At 47.5% G+C, this 16,071-nt stretch overlaps 1 protein-coding gene across 1 annotated transcript in view; it reads right to left on the bottom strand.

Annotated features, from left to right (window-relative positions):
- RNF17 (ring finger protein 17) overlaps positions 1-16,071 on the bottom strand; it is a 2,644,767-nt gene that overhangs the window by 1,681,529 nt on the left and 947,167 nt on the right. Inside the window, exons 13-14 of the mRNA XM_085621540.1 lie at positions 13,224-13,522; positions 12,909-13,001 (exon numbers count right to left, since the gene is read on the bottom strand). Coding sequence (XP_085477666.1) covers positions 12,909-13,001; positions 13,224-13,522 — 392 coding nt within the window. The remainder of the gene's footprint in view (positions 1-12,908; positions 13,002-13,223; positions 13,523-16,071) is intronic.

Genomic DNA, 16,071 nt, shown 5'->3' with positions numbered 1-16,071 from the left:
GGCACCACAGAGAGTTCCAGAAAGGTGGTGTACCATGGCTGGCGTGCCCACGTTGGAGCAACTAGGATAAGGGTGAGCGAGTGTTGCCTCAGTTTGCGCGCCACCAGCGGTATTAATGGTGCTGGGGGAAAAGCGTACGCAAATTTGCCGGACCAGTTCATCCATATCGCATTGCCCTGCGACTGTGGGTGTGGGAACCTGGCGGCAAAGCTTTGGCATTTTGTGTTTTCTTTTGTTGCGAATAGGTCTATTTCTGGATGACCCCATTGTTGGAAGTACGGTTTGAGAACTGATGGGTGTAGCTCCCACTCGTGCATCTGGTGGCTGTGTGTAGGAGAGTAGGGTCTGCTTTCTATGTTCACCCCCACTTTTTGCTTTTGCTTTACTGGTTTTCGACTTAGATGTGGCTGTGGGCCTGCTAATCAGACCCACAGCCCTGCTGTTCTCTCTCTAAATTGATACTATGTACTTTAGGTGCATAACCCATTTGGATAGGATCACCTTATTGGCCCCTGTACAGTGTACCCTAGGTACCCAGGGCATAGGTGTACCCTAGGCCTACCAGGGGCTGCAGCATGTATTATGCCACCCCTGGCCTGGCCTTCCATTTTGACACAACTGGCTGATCACTCAGCTGGGGCAAGGTTGTGTAATCACCCCTTCCTTAGGTGTAGTATTCCTATACCTAACTTACATATAGACACATGTGTACCTATCAGTCACTCCTATGGCAGGCCTTGACAATCCTGGAGGCAGAGTGCTTGGTAACATGTGAGATGGTGCTCTAGCATGAGCTGAGCCGTCTGCAGCTTTCGGAACCTTGTCCTTATAGCTGTTCTATGATATAGCCTACCATATACTCTTAAAGTGCCTTATAATCTTAGACTGTTATGGTAACTATGGTTTGGCTTTATCGAAACATGTCGTGTAAGGTGTCTAACACTGTGGAATAATACCCCCATGCCATTTCTGGACATGAGAATATTATTCCCCCCTTCTAGGGGGAAAGACATGTTAAAATCATACTTCAACTGTTAGCCTCTGACCAAAGCCTCAGCATCACAAAATGGATGCTGCTGCCACGACACAAGTCTGACCTCCTGCAGCTGGGAGTGATCCCAGCCAGGGAGGCCTGGACAATAGGTTTCCTGCTTGGGGAGGTGCTAGCACCTCCCCAGACAGCCTTTAGTGTATTGGGGCAGGGTGGGCTGAAAGGAATGAGACATGCCTGGGGCACACAAGGTGTTCCTTGCATAGTCCAGTTCAAACCGGCGCTGGGGCACTCCAGCCCCAGCTGTGGCGCGAAACTGGACAAAGGGAAGTGGGTGTAACCACCCCCTCCCAGGTCCCACCCATAAGGCGTGACCTAGCAGGTATCCCAGCCCCCCAGATTAGTATAAGAGTGGGAGTTGGGCCTCAAGACTTTAGATTATCCTGAACCTGCAAAACTGAACAGAAACTCTGGACCTTCGACATTCGACGAAAGAAGAAGACTGAAGAATCTCCCTTGTAGCCAAGGAGTGGCTACCCTGTGCAAACAGGCACCATCAAGAGACTACCCTTTGCTTTGCCCACGTTCTACGAGGAACCGACTGCAGAGCCTGACCAGAGCCTTGACTTCCAGACTTCTCCGACCCTGATCCACATCTACAGCAGAGCTGAGATCCGTGGAGGCGACGAGCGACGTGGGACTGGCTACCTGGAAAAAGTGGCTAGTAACTTAAAGCGCAGCTTCTGAGGTACCCTCGAAGTTGTACACCGGGGATTGAGAAGCCCCAACCCCAAGCACCATCTGCACCGAAGATCAGCCCCCCACACTCCACGAGTCCTGCGTGGGGCCCTTCAGCATTTTCCTGCTTGCCGCGTCTGTCCGGTTGCTTGCCCGCTGGCTAGTGGCCTCTGTGACGACGCACCCTGAAATCTTCTGCGCTGGTTTGGCTCCTCCAGACTGGCTCCCGCTTCTCTACAAAGAAGAAGCACCCCAGACCTTCCTGGTCTGCACCAGAAGCAAGTCCTTCGTTCTTCGTGGGTTCCGCTTGCCAAGGCTTGGTGAGTCCTAGTCCAACTTCGACGCCGCCGACAGCAAGAGCCTTCGTGGGACAGCTCGCCTCCTGGTCCTGGTCGTCCTCGACGCTTCCTGGTCCTCCTGGCTGCAGCGACAAGCTTCACCTTCACCTGCAATCTTCACGACATCGCCTGGTTCCTTCCTGGTTCCACGTGGTCACTGGCTAGTGACCTTGACTCTGTCCCTTCTGCTTGCAGGTTTCTTCTCTTCTTGATCCCAGCCTTGGGATCCACCGGACACTCTTCACTGACTGCCTGTCAGCATCTTTCTTCAGGCATCCATAGGAGTCGACGACGAAAACGACGCATCTTCACCCCTATGCACCCGCAGCCTGTGGGCTAGGTAACTTGGGTACTCCGGTGCTCATCAGGATAGTGACTATCCTAGTGTCTAGTTTTCAAGTCTCAACTTCCTAGCTACTCCGGAAGTGTCCTAAATCTACCGTTTTCTAAACTGTACTATTGCTATTGACTTTTACGCATTACGCGTGAGTGTTTCCACTCTGCACACGAATCCCGTGGGCCTCCCACTTCCTAACTAACGCTAGTGTAGTGTAGCCCCAGCGATTCCCTAGGCCTAGGCCTATTCTATTTCCGTGACAGTGGTTCTTATACCACTTACTTAGTATATGGTTTGTGTGGCCCCTAGGGCCTAACTGTATTACTTACCTGTGTGACTTAATGTATGCTTAAATAAGACTGTGTTGTACTTACCTCTAATCTCATAAAGAGTGCTGAGGGTTTGACTAGAATAAATACACTTTATTTTATATATATATCTGTTGTGGTGTCCTTTCATTTGGTATTCAAGGGATTATATATGGTATCACAGCTGGCTTCACATGCCATTCAGAGTTTAGCCTAAGACTGCTCTTGTCCATGCTACCACTAGGATAGCTGGTCTATAAGGTTGACTTTACAACCAATCACCATAAGGGTATTTATACTGATATGAGGTGTACACTAGAACTAGTGACATCATACATCAGGCCAACTTCTCACACTGTGTCTGCTGAGCAGATCCGCCATCTGGTTGTCCTTGCCCGGGAGGTGTTCCGCCATGAGGAACATGTTCCTCTGAATGGCCCATTTCCACATGCTCTGAGCCAGATGAGACAACTGTGGAGAGTGTGTTCCTCCCTGCTTTTGTATGTAGTACATGGCAGTCATGTTGTCCGTCCGGATCAACACAACCTTGTTGCACAAGTGTACTTTGAAAGCCTTCATGGCTAGGAAGATTGCCATCAGTTCCAGAAGGTTGATGTGCATCTTCTTTTGTTGTGTTGTCCATAGTCCCTGCACTGTGTAATTGAGCACATGCGCTCCCCATCCCTGGAGAGACGCGTCCGCTGTCAGTATGATTTGTGGAACAGGCTCCTGGAACGGTCGGCCCTTGCAAAGGTTTTGTGTATTCCACCAATGCAGAGAGTGGATGCCCGACCGCTCACCAACACTAGGTCTTTTAGTTGCCCGTGAGCCTGATTCCATTGACGTGCCAAGCACTCCTGAAGCGGGCGCATATGTAGTCTCGCGTGTGGGACTATGAAAATGCAGGAGGCCATCATGCCTATCAACTGCATGAACAGTCGCGCAGGAAGGGAGTGTTGAGGTTTGAATTTTGAGATCAGCAGTTGCATGCTGTTGATTCTCACTAGAGTAGGCTGAGCTGTGGCTGCCAGAGTGTTGATTGTGGCGCCTAAGTATTGTTGCACGTGGGCAGGTTGGAGATGTGATTTTGAGTAATTTAGTGAGAATCCCAGATCGTGAAGAAGGTGAATGGTGTGGGACATGTGGGCGGCACATTGTTGTGCTGACTTGGCTTGAACTAGCCAGTCGTCGAGATAAGGGAAGACATGAATGTTTTATCTTCGCAGATGTGCGGCCACTGTCGCCCGGCACTTGGTAAAGACCCTGGGTGCTGTTGTTACTCCGAAGGGGAGAACTTTGAACTGATAGTGATTCCCTTGAATAGTGAACCTGAGGTATTTCCTGTGTGAAGGGTGTATGGGTATGTGGAAGTATGCATCCTTTTAGGTCTAGCGTGGCTAGGAAATCCCCCTGACTGAGTAGTGGGAGAACCTGCTGGAGGGTGAGCATATGGAAATGCTCTGACAGAATATATAGGTTTAGGGGTCGCAGGTCTAGAATAGGTCTGAGCGAGCCGTCCTTTTTTGGGATTAAGAAGTACAGAGAGTACACCCCGGTTCGCTGCTGGTTGATGGGCACTACTTCTATTGCTCCCTTTGCGAGCATAGCAAGCACTTCTTGCTGGAGTAAATCTAAGTGCTCGGCTGACATAGGACGGTGCTTTGGTGGTATGTTGGGTGGAGTGGAAGTTCGTTCTAGACAGTACCCGTGCTGGATGATGTCCCTGACCCACCTGTCCGTGGTGATGTTCTTCCACGCGGACAGGAACAGCTGGAGTCGTCCCACGACAGGTGTTATGTGGTCGGGGGTAGGGAGAGGGCGTCACTGTTTGTTTTTTGGAGAGGACCTGGTGTTGCCATAGCCACGTCCCCTGCCTTTGGTGCTGGATCCACGATATCCACCCCTGTTGTTTTTGTCATAGGTGCTTTGTGTGCCACTTTTAGCATACTGCTGTTGTGACCCCTGACCCCTTGTTGCTCCCCTATTTCCGGTGCGACGAAAGGAGCCACTACGAAATTGCTGCGTCTGCAGAGCCCCCATTGATTTCGCAGTGTCAGTGTCTTCCTTTATTTTTTCTAGGGTAGTGTCAACGTCTGGGCCAAAAAGGAAGTCTGTGTTAACTGGTAAGTTCAGGATATTGTTTTGGATCTCGGGTTTGAAACCTGAGATTCGTAACCAGGCATGGCGTCGTAGCATGACGCTTGTGTTTATCGCCCTAGCTGCTGTGTCAGCTGCGTCAAGGGCACATTTTATGGATGCATTAGTGAGGAGATGTCCTTCTCTGATGAGTAGCTCCGCTGACTCTTTATACTCATCTGGTAGATGTTGGAGCAGTGACTCTAGCGTGTCGTAATGTGACCTGTCATAACGTGCCAGGAGTGCCTGTGTATTGGCAATGCGCAGGATGTTCGTTGCTTGCGCTGCAATGCGTTTGCCCGATGTTTCTAGTACTTTTGACTCCTTGTCTGGGGGAGGAGCATCACCAGTCGTTTGTGAGTGGGCTCTCTTGCGAGCATTGGCAACCACCATGGAGTCTAATGGCAGCTGACCCCTAATGTATTTAGGGTCACCGGGTGCAGGTTTGTACTTTTTTTCAATCCTGGGATTTAACACCCGTGCTCTTGTGGTGTCCTTGAAAATGTCTTTGGCAGGTTTGAGAACCCCTTTTAACATGGGCAGAGTTTTGACAGTTCTTTCTGAAGATGCGAAAGTGTCAAGCAGGAAGTCTTCCTCAATGGCATCAGAATGGAGTTCCACCCCATGATGAGCAGCAGCCCGTTCGATGAGGGCATTAAAGGCAGCTGTGTCCTCTGTAGGAGATGTTTTTACGTTATAGAGTTGCGCATCTTGGGTATGTGGCGCGACACTTTGGTCTGTGGGGTCATCCCATGCCTGATCCGGGTCTTGTAGGTGCTCATCAGGATCTACGTCCCCAGGGTAGATGGTATCATCCCCGCCATAGTCCTGTATTGCGTCCGATTCGGAAGGGGTAGGAGAAAAGGACTGCGGATCTGGATGGAAGGGTTGGAAGTGTTCCTGGAGCACTGGTTCTTGCTCCGCTGGCAGTTTGCGTTTAAGAGGAATTTTGTAGGGCTCCTCTTCCCTAACTGGCGTTATTTTGCGCTTGTGGAGCATTAACCTGCCAGTGTCGGCGTCGATAAATTGTGGCCCAGAAGAGTCTTGTTCTGTAAGGCCAGAGGTGGTGGACTGTGTGTGGAGGACACGTGTCCGAATTTGAAATAGTTTCGGTGCCGACGCCGGTGGCAACCCAAGCGTAATGTTGGTTGGCTCAGAGTGCACTTTACAGGGTTTGGTTGTGTCGGGACCCGAGATAGAGTGAAGGGTTTCCCGGTCACGGATGCGTTGCAAAGACGCGGAGACCTGCTGCACAGCGAACGCAGATGGTGGTTTGATGGGCACCTTAGTAGTAGGCGTCGAGGCCACCCCCGACTTTTTTGTAGTAAGGGGGTCACTGGTCTGAAGGGGTGTATCGACAGTCGACGTAGTCGAGGACTTAGTCGGCGCCGTTGTGCTAGACGTTGACGTAGCTGGGGCGGCCATTTTAACTGCGGAGGTTATGGCCTTCGATGTCGGCGCCGAAGGTCTCGGTGCCTTGCGGTGCCCGAGGGCTTGCCTTTTCTGGGTGTCAACCGCATCCGCTGCGGTGAGCTCGGCACCGAAGTCTCTTTGTACACAGTCGGAGCCGACGACTTTTTTCGGCGTCAGAGCAGTGGATGGTTTCGACGCCTTCGATCCGACCACCACCAGTTTCACTTTCGTTTTCGAAGGGACTGGAGCGATGGATGCTTTTGGGTTTAAGAACCCAGTCGTCTTCGGTAATTTTGGCTCTTGCAAAGTGTTCGAGGCCGGACCGGAAGGCGGGGCCGAAGAACCATGTGTTTGATCTTGGGTAAGGCCCGAAGGCGATCCCTCGACCGGAGCCTGATGACGACGTACTGTTTTGGCCTCCGTTTCGACGGATTGGCCTAGCTCCTCAGGAGAGCTGTCTTCTTCGGCCCCGTAGGCCTCGTCGAAGTCTCCTACCTCATCGACGGTTTCTTCACGGCGAAAGATCACTTCATCGTCGTTGTCCGATCGGGAATCGTGTTCTGAAGCGGGGCTAGAGAGTACTTCTTCCACGCTCTCGGCGTCCTCGGTGCTGAATATGTTGGTGGGAGCAGGCGCTGCTTGCTGCGCCTCCAGCCTCGCTGCCCGTCGATTCCGCAGTCTTCTTAGATCGGAATCGTGCACAGGCCATGCATTTCGATTCGTCGAGATCCGGCGAGAGACATTCATTGCAGACTGGGTGGACGTCGATATGAGGGTACTTCGCGTGGCATAACGGACACCTCTTGAATGGAGTCCTCGATTCCATCGTCGATCGAACTTTGATGTTCGGACCAAACCGGTCTGAAAGTTGGAAGAAGGTGCGGAGCACTAAAGCTAGTAGTCGACACCGAACGGTAACTGTACCGACGAAAACTAAAGGCCTTTTGGCCTAAAACTGAATATTCCTAAGTTGAGCTAAGATAGCACATCCGAACTCAATGGCGGAAAAAAACAATCTAAGGATGGAGAGGATGCCCATGCGCACTGTAGTCCAGGGGAGGAGCCACCTATCTCGTGATACTTCGAAGACTCTTCCAGGACAACAATGTGCAATCATCCGGACCCAACACTAGGCGGCGATCTATGCACAGATATGAATTCAGCAGCCCACATGCCTCGAACATACTCAATTCAGTGGTGTTTACGGGGAGTGATGGGTAGTAGCAAATGGGCTACCTACCTTATGGTGTCCACTTCCTCCTTAGGGTTTCCACACCCTCTGACTACTTCCTGTGGGAAGTGGGCATAACCCTGACCCTAGAAGGCTAATTCAATCCAAAAACAACATGGAGGAATCTAAAAGGTAGGGTTCACATCACCTGCCCCGCCCTAGTGGTGGTGATGGCTAAACGTGGGCACACCTAATCTAAATTTTTTGCCGGTCTAGCTGCCCAAACGTAGGGTCAGGCCAGAGGGGTTGGCATCTCCACTATCTGGAGAGGCCCGGGGAACATAACAAAGGATACAGGGCCTTTGAAGCTTCTCGCCTTGGAATGTCCACCCTGCGTGGAAGAGGTGTGAAAATCTCTGCCCATAGCAAGCTTTGCTCCCAACCTCAGAGAGCAAAGGTTCTCACCTCAAAAGGTTAGAATCCTCTCTATAGTGGCTGTCAACACTAGTTATCAGTATGTTTTCAGGGGGCACCTTTAAGGTACCCTCTGCGTGCATTTATTAATAAATATAGCACTGGCATCAGTGTGGGTTTATTAGGATGAGGTGTTTAATTCCAAACATCTAGGGGTATAGTTAAGCCATCATGTAGCTGGGGAACTCGTAATCACTAGTGTAATGTAAAGGGCATTTCTAAAGAGCTCTGTTACTCCAAGGAGTGTCCTGGTACTCTGCACCTCCAGTGAAATATAGCTGAGAGAAGTAACACTAATCCTGCTTAAAAAAACATGTTTTCAGTTTTTACCGAAACTGGGGGCAGCTGAAATGCACCGTAAGTCCAAAGGGAGTTTGTTCCAAAGTGAAAGTCCTAAAAATTAAAAGGACCTGCTCCCGTTCTGAAACATCAAATCCTAGGGATTTTGCCCAGAAAGAGGTTGGCTGAGCATAAACACCTCAATGGAGCATAAAAGCAAATTCTTGCTATGAGGAACCCGGCACCAGACTGATGAAGAGCCCTGTGAACCAATAGCAAGGTCTTAAAAAGGATACTGTTCCTAATGGGAAGCCACAGCAGCTCCCTAAGATAGGGGGATTCTCAGTGGCAAGCGGAGAAGCATGCAAGCTGATGCATTTTGGACCACTTGCAGCTCACTGATCAGGTACTCAGGTAGGCCCAAATACAGTGCATTGCCATAATCAAGCCAAGCCTTGATGTTATTAAAGCCTAGACCACCAGTTTCTGAGATGAAAAATCAGAAAATGGACGAACTTCCTTAGCACTCATAGCAAACCAAAGCAGGTCCCTCCTACTGCATTAACCTGAGACAAATAGGAGAGCTCACCATCAAGCTTAAGGCTCCGATTTTTGACAAAGCTAGTGTGGCTTAATGGAGGAGGAACAAACTCTGGCCAAAAGGACCGGCAAGGCTCGCCTTATCTTACACAAAAAAAGTAGCTCAGTTTTACCAGCATTACACTGAAGATGGTGGGATGACAGCCTTTCAAAAAAGGCTGTCAAACAGGTTCCAATTTTTTTCTGCGAGCCGAGGCATGGGCCGTTTGCGAGCCGAGGCATGGGCCGTCTGCGAGCCGAGGCATGGGCCGTCTGCGAGCCGAGGCATGGGCCATCTGTGAGTGGCCGTCTGGTTCTGCGAGTGGCCGTCTGGGTCTGCGAATGGCCGTCTGGGTCTGCGAATGGCCGTCTGGGTCTGCGAATGGCCGTCTGGGTCTGTGTGGCTGTATGGGTCTGTCTGTGGGTGTGTGAGTGGTGGCATGGGTCTATGAGTTGGTGTGAGAGTGGCTGTGAGAGTGGCTGTGAGAGTGGCTGTATTGCTGTAAGTTGGTATACAGGTCTGCGATTTGGTGTTTAAGTGGCTGGGTTGAGTGGCTGTATTGCCGCGTGGGTAGGTGAGTGAGTGGCAGTTTGAGTGGGTGTAAGTGGCCATATGGCTGTGTGTGGGTGTGAGTGTGAGTGGTGGTATAGATCTGCGAGTGGGTGAGAGAGTAGCTGCATGGGTCTATGAGAGTGCATGTTTTTTTTCATTGGGGCTGGATTTGAAGGTCCGTATCAAATTTGCATGAGGGATGCGCTGAGTGCCGACATGGATCCACACACGTCAGAAACTTTTTAGGGTGATTTCTTGCCCTTCAGGCGGCACTATGCGTCCCCTCTAACAAACCCCTGGGGTTAGAGTACCTCTATAATGTGGTATGTTCTGCATTCCGTCCATCAATTGTGTGTCTTTTGCTTTCTCGCTCTAAGTGCGCAGGGTATTCCCAGATGTGAGTCCTGTGCTCTCCATGCCACTGGTGTCAAGCTATCTTGGCTGATATGGGGTGAAACCCCAAAACTGGTCCTAGGCTGTTATGTTAATTTGGTATTTATAAAGCGCGCGGATACTCCCTGGAGTGTCCCGGTGCTAAGCAAAAAACTACGCAACAGCAGAGACCAGCAAAACAGATTAGAGTTGGAAAAGCCATGTCTTAAGCTTTTTCCTAAACATGAACAGATCCTGAACTGTCTGAGGGCCAAGGGAAGGCTGTTCCATAGATGGGAGGCAACCACCTGGAAAGAACGACCTCCAACCCGAGCAAGTGAAACTTTGGGAACAGGAATCAGGAGTTGCGTAGAGGACCTCAAAGTACGTTGAGAGATGTAATGAGGAAATCTTGGTCTAAGGTAAGGGGCTCCAATCTGATTAAAGGCTTTAAAAACCAGAATCAAAGCTTTAAAATGGATTATTTTCTGAACAGGAAGCCAATGCAGGGATGACAGAAGAGGGGACATATATGGGTCCTGGGGCCTGCCAGAAAGATGGCCCTAGCCGCCGTATTTTGAATCACCTGCAAACGAGCAATTAAGTGGCTGGGAAGTCCCAAGTACAAAGAGCTGGCATAATCCAAACGCGAGGTTACCAGAGCTTGGACAATGGTTTTTCTGTGAGGGACAGAAAGCCATTCCTAAGATCCTAAAACAAGTCCCAGCTACAGATTGGATCTGGGATTTCAAAGAAAGCGTAGCATGTAGTCTGACTCCGAGGTTCTTAACCATGGTCACGGACGAACGGGGGAGGGGGTGGACAAATCCTGCGGCCACCAGCTGTGCCATATCTCACAGGGACGAGGGACAAAAAAGATAACCTCGGACTTATCAGGATTACATTTCATTTGATTATCTTTCAGCCACGAAAAAACTTCTGAGACATATGTTTATTGCATGGCCATGAAACTCAGCACCCTTCTCACAAGTAAACAACAGCTGAGTATCGTCTGCAAACGATACGATCCTTGCCCCATGTTGTTCAGCAAGAAGGGCAATAGGGGGCATATATGGATTAAACAAAGTTGGGCTCAAGATTGAGCCCTGCGGGACCCTGACATTCATGGGAGGAATAACAGCAGAAAAAGGGGGGTACCATATAGTTTGGAGGCGGTTACTGAGAAATGACCTGATCCAGCTCAAGGCAGTGCCACCAACACCGTCCTCCACCAATCTTTGCACCAGTCAATTGTGGGGCACGGTGTTGAAAGCCGCGCAGAGGTCCAATAGTACCAAGACCGCGTTGCCTCCCCTATCTAGCGTGGCTTTTATAGTTTCAGTCATTTCTAACAGGGCTGATTCGGTACTACAGTTAGCCCTAAAACCTGACTGACTAGGGTGCAAAAGATGATTGGTCTCGATGTACTCCGTAATAATGGAATTGACATATTTCTCCAAAACCTTGGCGAAAAAAGGGAGCAGGGATATTGGACGATAGTTACCAGCTACCTCAGGGTCAGACGTTTTTTTTTTTAAACAATTGAAGAATTCTGGCGTGTTTCCAGCACGTAGGCATATATCCTTCCCGCAAAGCGCTGTTTAAGATCCGATTCACAGTAGAATTAATCACCTCTGCAATTACCGACAGCACCTTGGTGGGACAGGGGTCGGCAGGAGAGCCTGATTTCAAGGACTTAATGAGAATTAATGATTGGTCCATAGAGATAACAGGGAAGTGCATAAGGGAGAAATCTGAACTTACAGCAACACTAGGGGAATCCAGAACTGTTGTTGCAACCAACTGCTGCATTTCAAATGTGTCCTGTATTTTTTTAATTTTATCGTGGAAAAAAAGAGGCCATTATATTAGTCCATTCCCTGGATGGTGCAAACGGTCGTCTAATAGCTGCAGGCGATTACATTTTTTTGACAATGTTATAAAGTTCTCTACTTTTCTTGCCAGCCTGGTCAATTTTCGTGGAGAAAGAGAGTTTCTTGCCCTCGTGAACTTTCCGGTAATGATGCTCGTTTCCAGTCCAGGGCAGGCCGGGCCTGGCCTGGCAGTTCAGGCTGGACTATTCTCATTGGGTGCAGAATCAATACTGATTTGCATATGACTAGGTACAAACTGAAATGGCATGGTGAGCAAAGAAACAATGGATTTAGGACCAGATCTCTGTACTGGGCTGAATGTATGACATTGTTATACATTCTATCCAATTTTTCTTTTTGTATTGGCCTGGCCTCTTTAGACAGCACGAGCAGCAGAAGGAGCCAATGCACTTGCGCAAGGACTGCACTGAACACTTCAAATAACTCACTGAAGAGAAAGAGTGTCTCAGTGTTGCGCTCTCTCAGAGAGCATATTCTCTTGGTTAGTCCTCATAAGGTAAACATTGCGTTTGTTCCATGAGAAATAGTATTGCTAGTCCATGTTTCATGTTTTCAGTATTGAGCTTGCTCAATAAGAGCTTAAGATTATATTTTCCTCTCAGGCTTCGCTACCCTCAATAGCATGAGCACTCATCTTGTGAGAAATTCATGTGGAAGTCCAGTCACTCAAAGAGCAGATAAGAATAAGGAATATGTAAGACAAGAACAAAAGTCAATAAGCTTACTAATTTATTTGTGTAACAGACTTCATTTGTGATATAGTCAACAGTTCAAGAGACGTTATACAGAATTCTAAAGTTAATTGGTAGAAACTATTTCTCTCTCCTTCATATGAGACAGACTTGGAGACCCCTTTTCTTTTTATTTAAACTGTAAGTGAGAAGATTGACCTAAGAGGATTAGTTACACTCTGAGAATAATATAGATTATAAGCGAGAGAATAACTAAAGTAATTACATGTATTTAAGATGCATGCATATGCGCAAATCAAATTTTCCTCCTTAAATCTCGCCAAAGAAATATCTAAGAGGGAGAAGAGGAACTAGAATATCTGAAACTGCACGAACTACTTCTGAGATGGCCCCTGTTTTCTTCCCCTTTTCCCCGTGCTGGGGTATAGTGAAAGAATTCAGAAAAGGTTACAGCATGTGAAATAGTCTAGGGTTGCAACAATATTTACTTCTGCTCCTGTTTATGTCACTGGCAACAAGTTAGTCTTGACAGACTGTCTATGCCAATTTCAACTTTAAGAACACATTACACAGGGAAGAAAAATGTATTACAAAAGCAATTTCAAGAGATTGAAATGGTAAGAAGTACATACTTTCTCGTTTTTCAGGGTGTGCTAGGTTTGTTGATTTGGACATGGTATTCTTGAGATTTTTAGGGAGACCACTGATGTGTTCGGGCTGAAAATCTATTAATAGAATAAAATGAAGAAACACTCATAACTGTATCCTTTCTTACTTACAGAATTACATTTATTTTATTGGATAGGTCAATTTAAAATGCAAATGGGTGTTATATTAAAAAAAATAATGCAGGCTATAAAGAGAATGATAGGATCAGTAAGGAGTGTGATAAAATGTCAATACTGTGTTCATTGTATGAAACAAGGAATAACATTTCCTAAACTTACTTTCGGCATCCTCGTCAATAATTTCTTCTATAATCACATCAGGTGATGATGAAGTATGAGATCTAGGTGTAGAACTTTTTTGGAACAAAGACAAAAGGGGTTCTTTAGGTTTAGTGTTGAAAAGTGCATAGGTAGCACAAGCGTCTCGTGGAATCAAAGAATCGGTTTTAAAATGTTTTACAGGTGAACAAAATCCATCAGTCAGAGACAAGTAGGTATCACAGTTTGCCAATGACGCTGGATATCCATGATCACTAAAAGCTTTTCTACTATCTCCACCTGCTCCATGAAAATTACCTCTGTATGGGAAAAAAAGAAAAAGAAACACAGATTAACTACTAGTATTTCCAATGAAACATCTAGAAATAAAATTCATCCTCTTACAGAATAAGATCGGTGTTCTGTTCTTGACATTGACCTCCGGCATTGTCACGAGAAACCTTTTTATTACCATTTAACAAATTAACAAAACACCACATCTTACACAGTTGGTGACCGCTTCTATGCTAAACAATGAAACACATGCAAAGACTATTTAGAGACACAAGCAACTGTAGTCAATAACCAAATGGAACAAAAAGTTAGTTTATGTTATGTTTCTGGCCGATACTGTTTATCTCCTCACCTCATGAATCTCCTCCATGGGTAGTAGATTTCCTGTTCCAACAGATGGCACCATATTTCCATTTGGACTCCAACACTACCTCAGATGTGACATAACAAAAGACATTTATGGAAGCACCCTATGGCGTTAGTTAGTCCTTTACTCCCGCGTGCCCTTAAGAGGGGGATACAAGCCAGACTAATTCAGAAGAATTCAGGGCACAAACCAACTAATCTGTACCTCATCTTCAGCATAGTAACCACTGCTCAGAGGAGGGAGGCAGGTAGATTTGGTTAGGAACCTGCATACAGACAGAGTATCCATTAGTTGAACAAGTTACTTACCTTTGGCAACAGTCCTTCTGGTGACTATTCTATCTAACCACAGATTCCTCACCTTTAGAATGTCCCCAAGTGTCAGACTTGATCAAACCTTTGAGAACAAAGCATCACAGCAGGTGAATTTAAGGACAGTCGATCTATTAAATGCAAAAACAACAAAAAGGCTGAGGTATCCCCCTTAACAGTGCACATTGCAAGTTCTTGCTGAGACAAAGACAAAACAAATAGTAATCCATCTGACTGTTACACCTACAAAAGGTCAAGTGTAACAGGTACCACACCAAGCCTCAAAGTTGTCCCGGTGTCGTTCAGACTAATGTTGTAGAAGGGCACCAGTATCAAATCCACAACTTCGGGAGGTAGATCAAATGCAGTGAACAGCTTCTGCTCAATCTCCATGCATGAAGGTGTAGATTGCACAGACCCAGGTGCAGGAATCTGCCCTCTGCTGTGACAGAAGATCCTCCTGGAGCAGCAGCCTGGGCCTACACTGCTTGAGCCCAAAGGAATCAAATCCTTCCTTGATTTTGCCACAGCACTCTGTATATATATATGTAGGAATAGGTCCTTCCTTTATTTCTTGACTGAGGCACAACCGAGTCATTCCTTTCTTTTGTCACACCTATGTGCATAAGAGCAGCATCACGTCTACCGCCGTAACCTATAGTACTCGGTCAGATTTCCCCATAACACCGCTGGGATTGATTGAAGTCCTGTGGCACCTTCTGCAACCTCCTGGATGAATGCAGCCGCAGCGCTGACCGTGCACATCAATCCCTGCTTACTACTAGCAGCCTCCCACTTTGTGAGCAACAGCTGTGCTCATCCGGAAGTGTGCTACACTTCCTGCAGGACTAAAGTTCAACAGGTCAGTCGTGCATTCATTGTTTCTACCTGCCTTGCTTGGTTTTAATTTTTAGAGCAAACCACTTACCTTACCAGCTTAGACCAGTGTGCAGATAACGGGAACTGGTATCTTATTTATGGGTAGAGAAAAATTTACAGAATGGAAAGAAGGGGAGGGTCGCTGAGAAATCTGCGGTTACATAGAATCTCTACCAGAAAGAGCATTACCAAATATAAGTAACTTGTTCTTTTGAGACTACTAACAGCAGGTTCCTCACCTTTTCAATAGATACCAAACTAGTACATATTAGGAGGCGAGTCTGTGAACTGGCTCATACCAAAAAGTCTTGTATGACCAAGCAGGCAAATTTCTTCCAGTGTGCATTGCTGTCCAAGTACCGCTTCGTAAATGTATAGAGGAACACCCATGTAGCCATCTGGCAGATGTCCAGAACTTTGGCTCTGGTGAAATGCGCTCGCAGTCCTTCGGGAGGCTGCTTTTTGACCCACAAAGAGCTGATCGTCCACCAACTGATTCATGATACAAGCGTAAAAACTCAGCACTCTTTTGGGGTCCATGCAGTGGAGTCACTTCTCATCCTTGACAGGGTGGAGCAGAGCATGAAATGTCACCAGAGTGATGGTTTGACCGACATGGATCAGCGTTACAACATTAGTAAAGGACGACACTCATGTCTGCAGAATACATTTGCCTGGAAAGAAGATTGTGTACTGAGGATTGATGCAGAGAGTCTGCAGCTCACTCACTTGCCGGTGTTATGGTGAAAAGGAACACTGTTTTGAGGGTAGAAAGTCGTAAAGGGCAGCTGTAAAGTGGCTCACAGTGGATGCATATCAAATAAGTGAGGACAAAGTTAAGATTCCACTGAAGCACCACAAAATGAAACAAATGTTGCAGGCCTTTTAAAAAACGCATCACTAAAGATGATTTAAATAATGAGGGCTGGACGGGCTAACGTAAAAAGGCCAACAAAGCCAAAAGGTACCCCTTACCTGTGGTCTGAACAAAGCCTTGCCAGGCCAGAGACAAAATAAT

The sequence above is a fragment of the Triturus cristatus genome, chromosome 8 (assembly GCF_964204655.1).
Source record: "Triturus cristatus chromosome 8, aTriCri1.1, whole genome shotgun sequence".
Taxonomy (NCBI): domain Eukaryota; kingdom Metazoa; phylum Chordata; class Amphibia; order Caudata; family Salamandridae; genus Triturus; species Triturus cristatus.
Note: the sequence above shows the minus strand (reverse complement) of the source record. Positions and strands in the feature narration are given on the sequence as shown.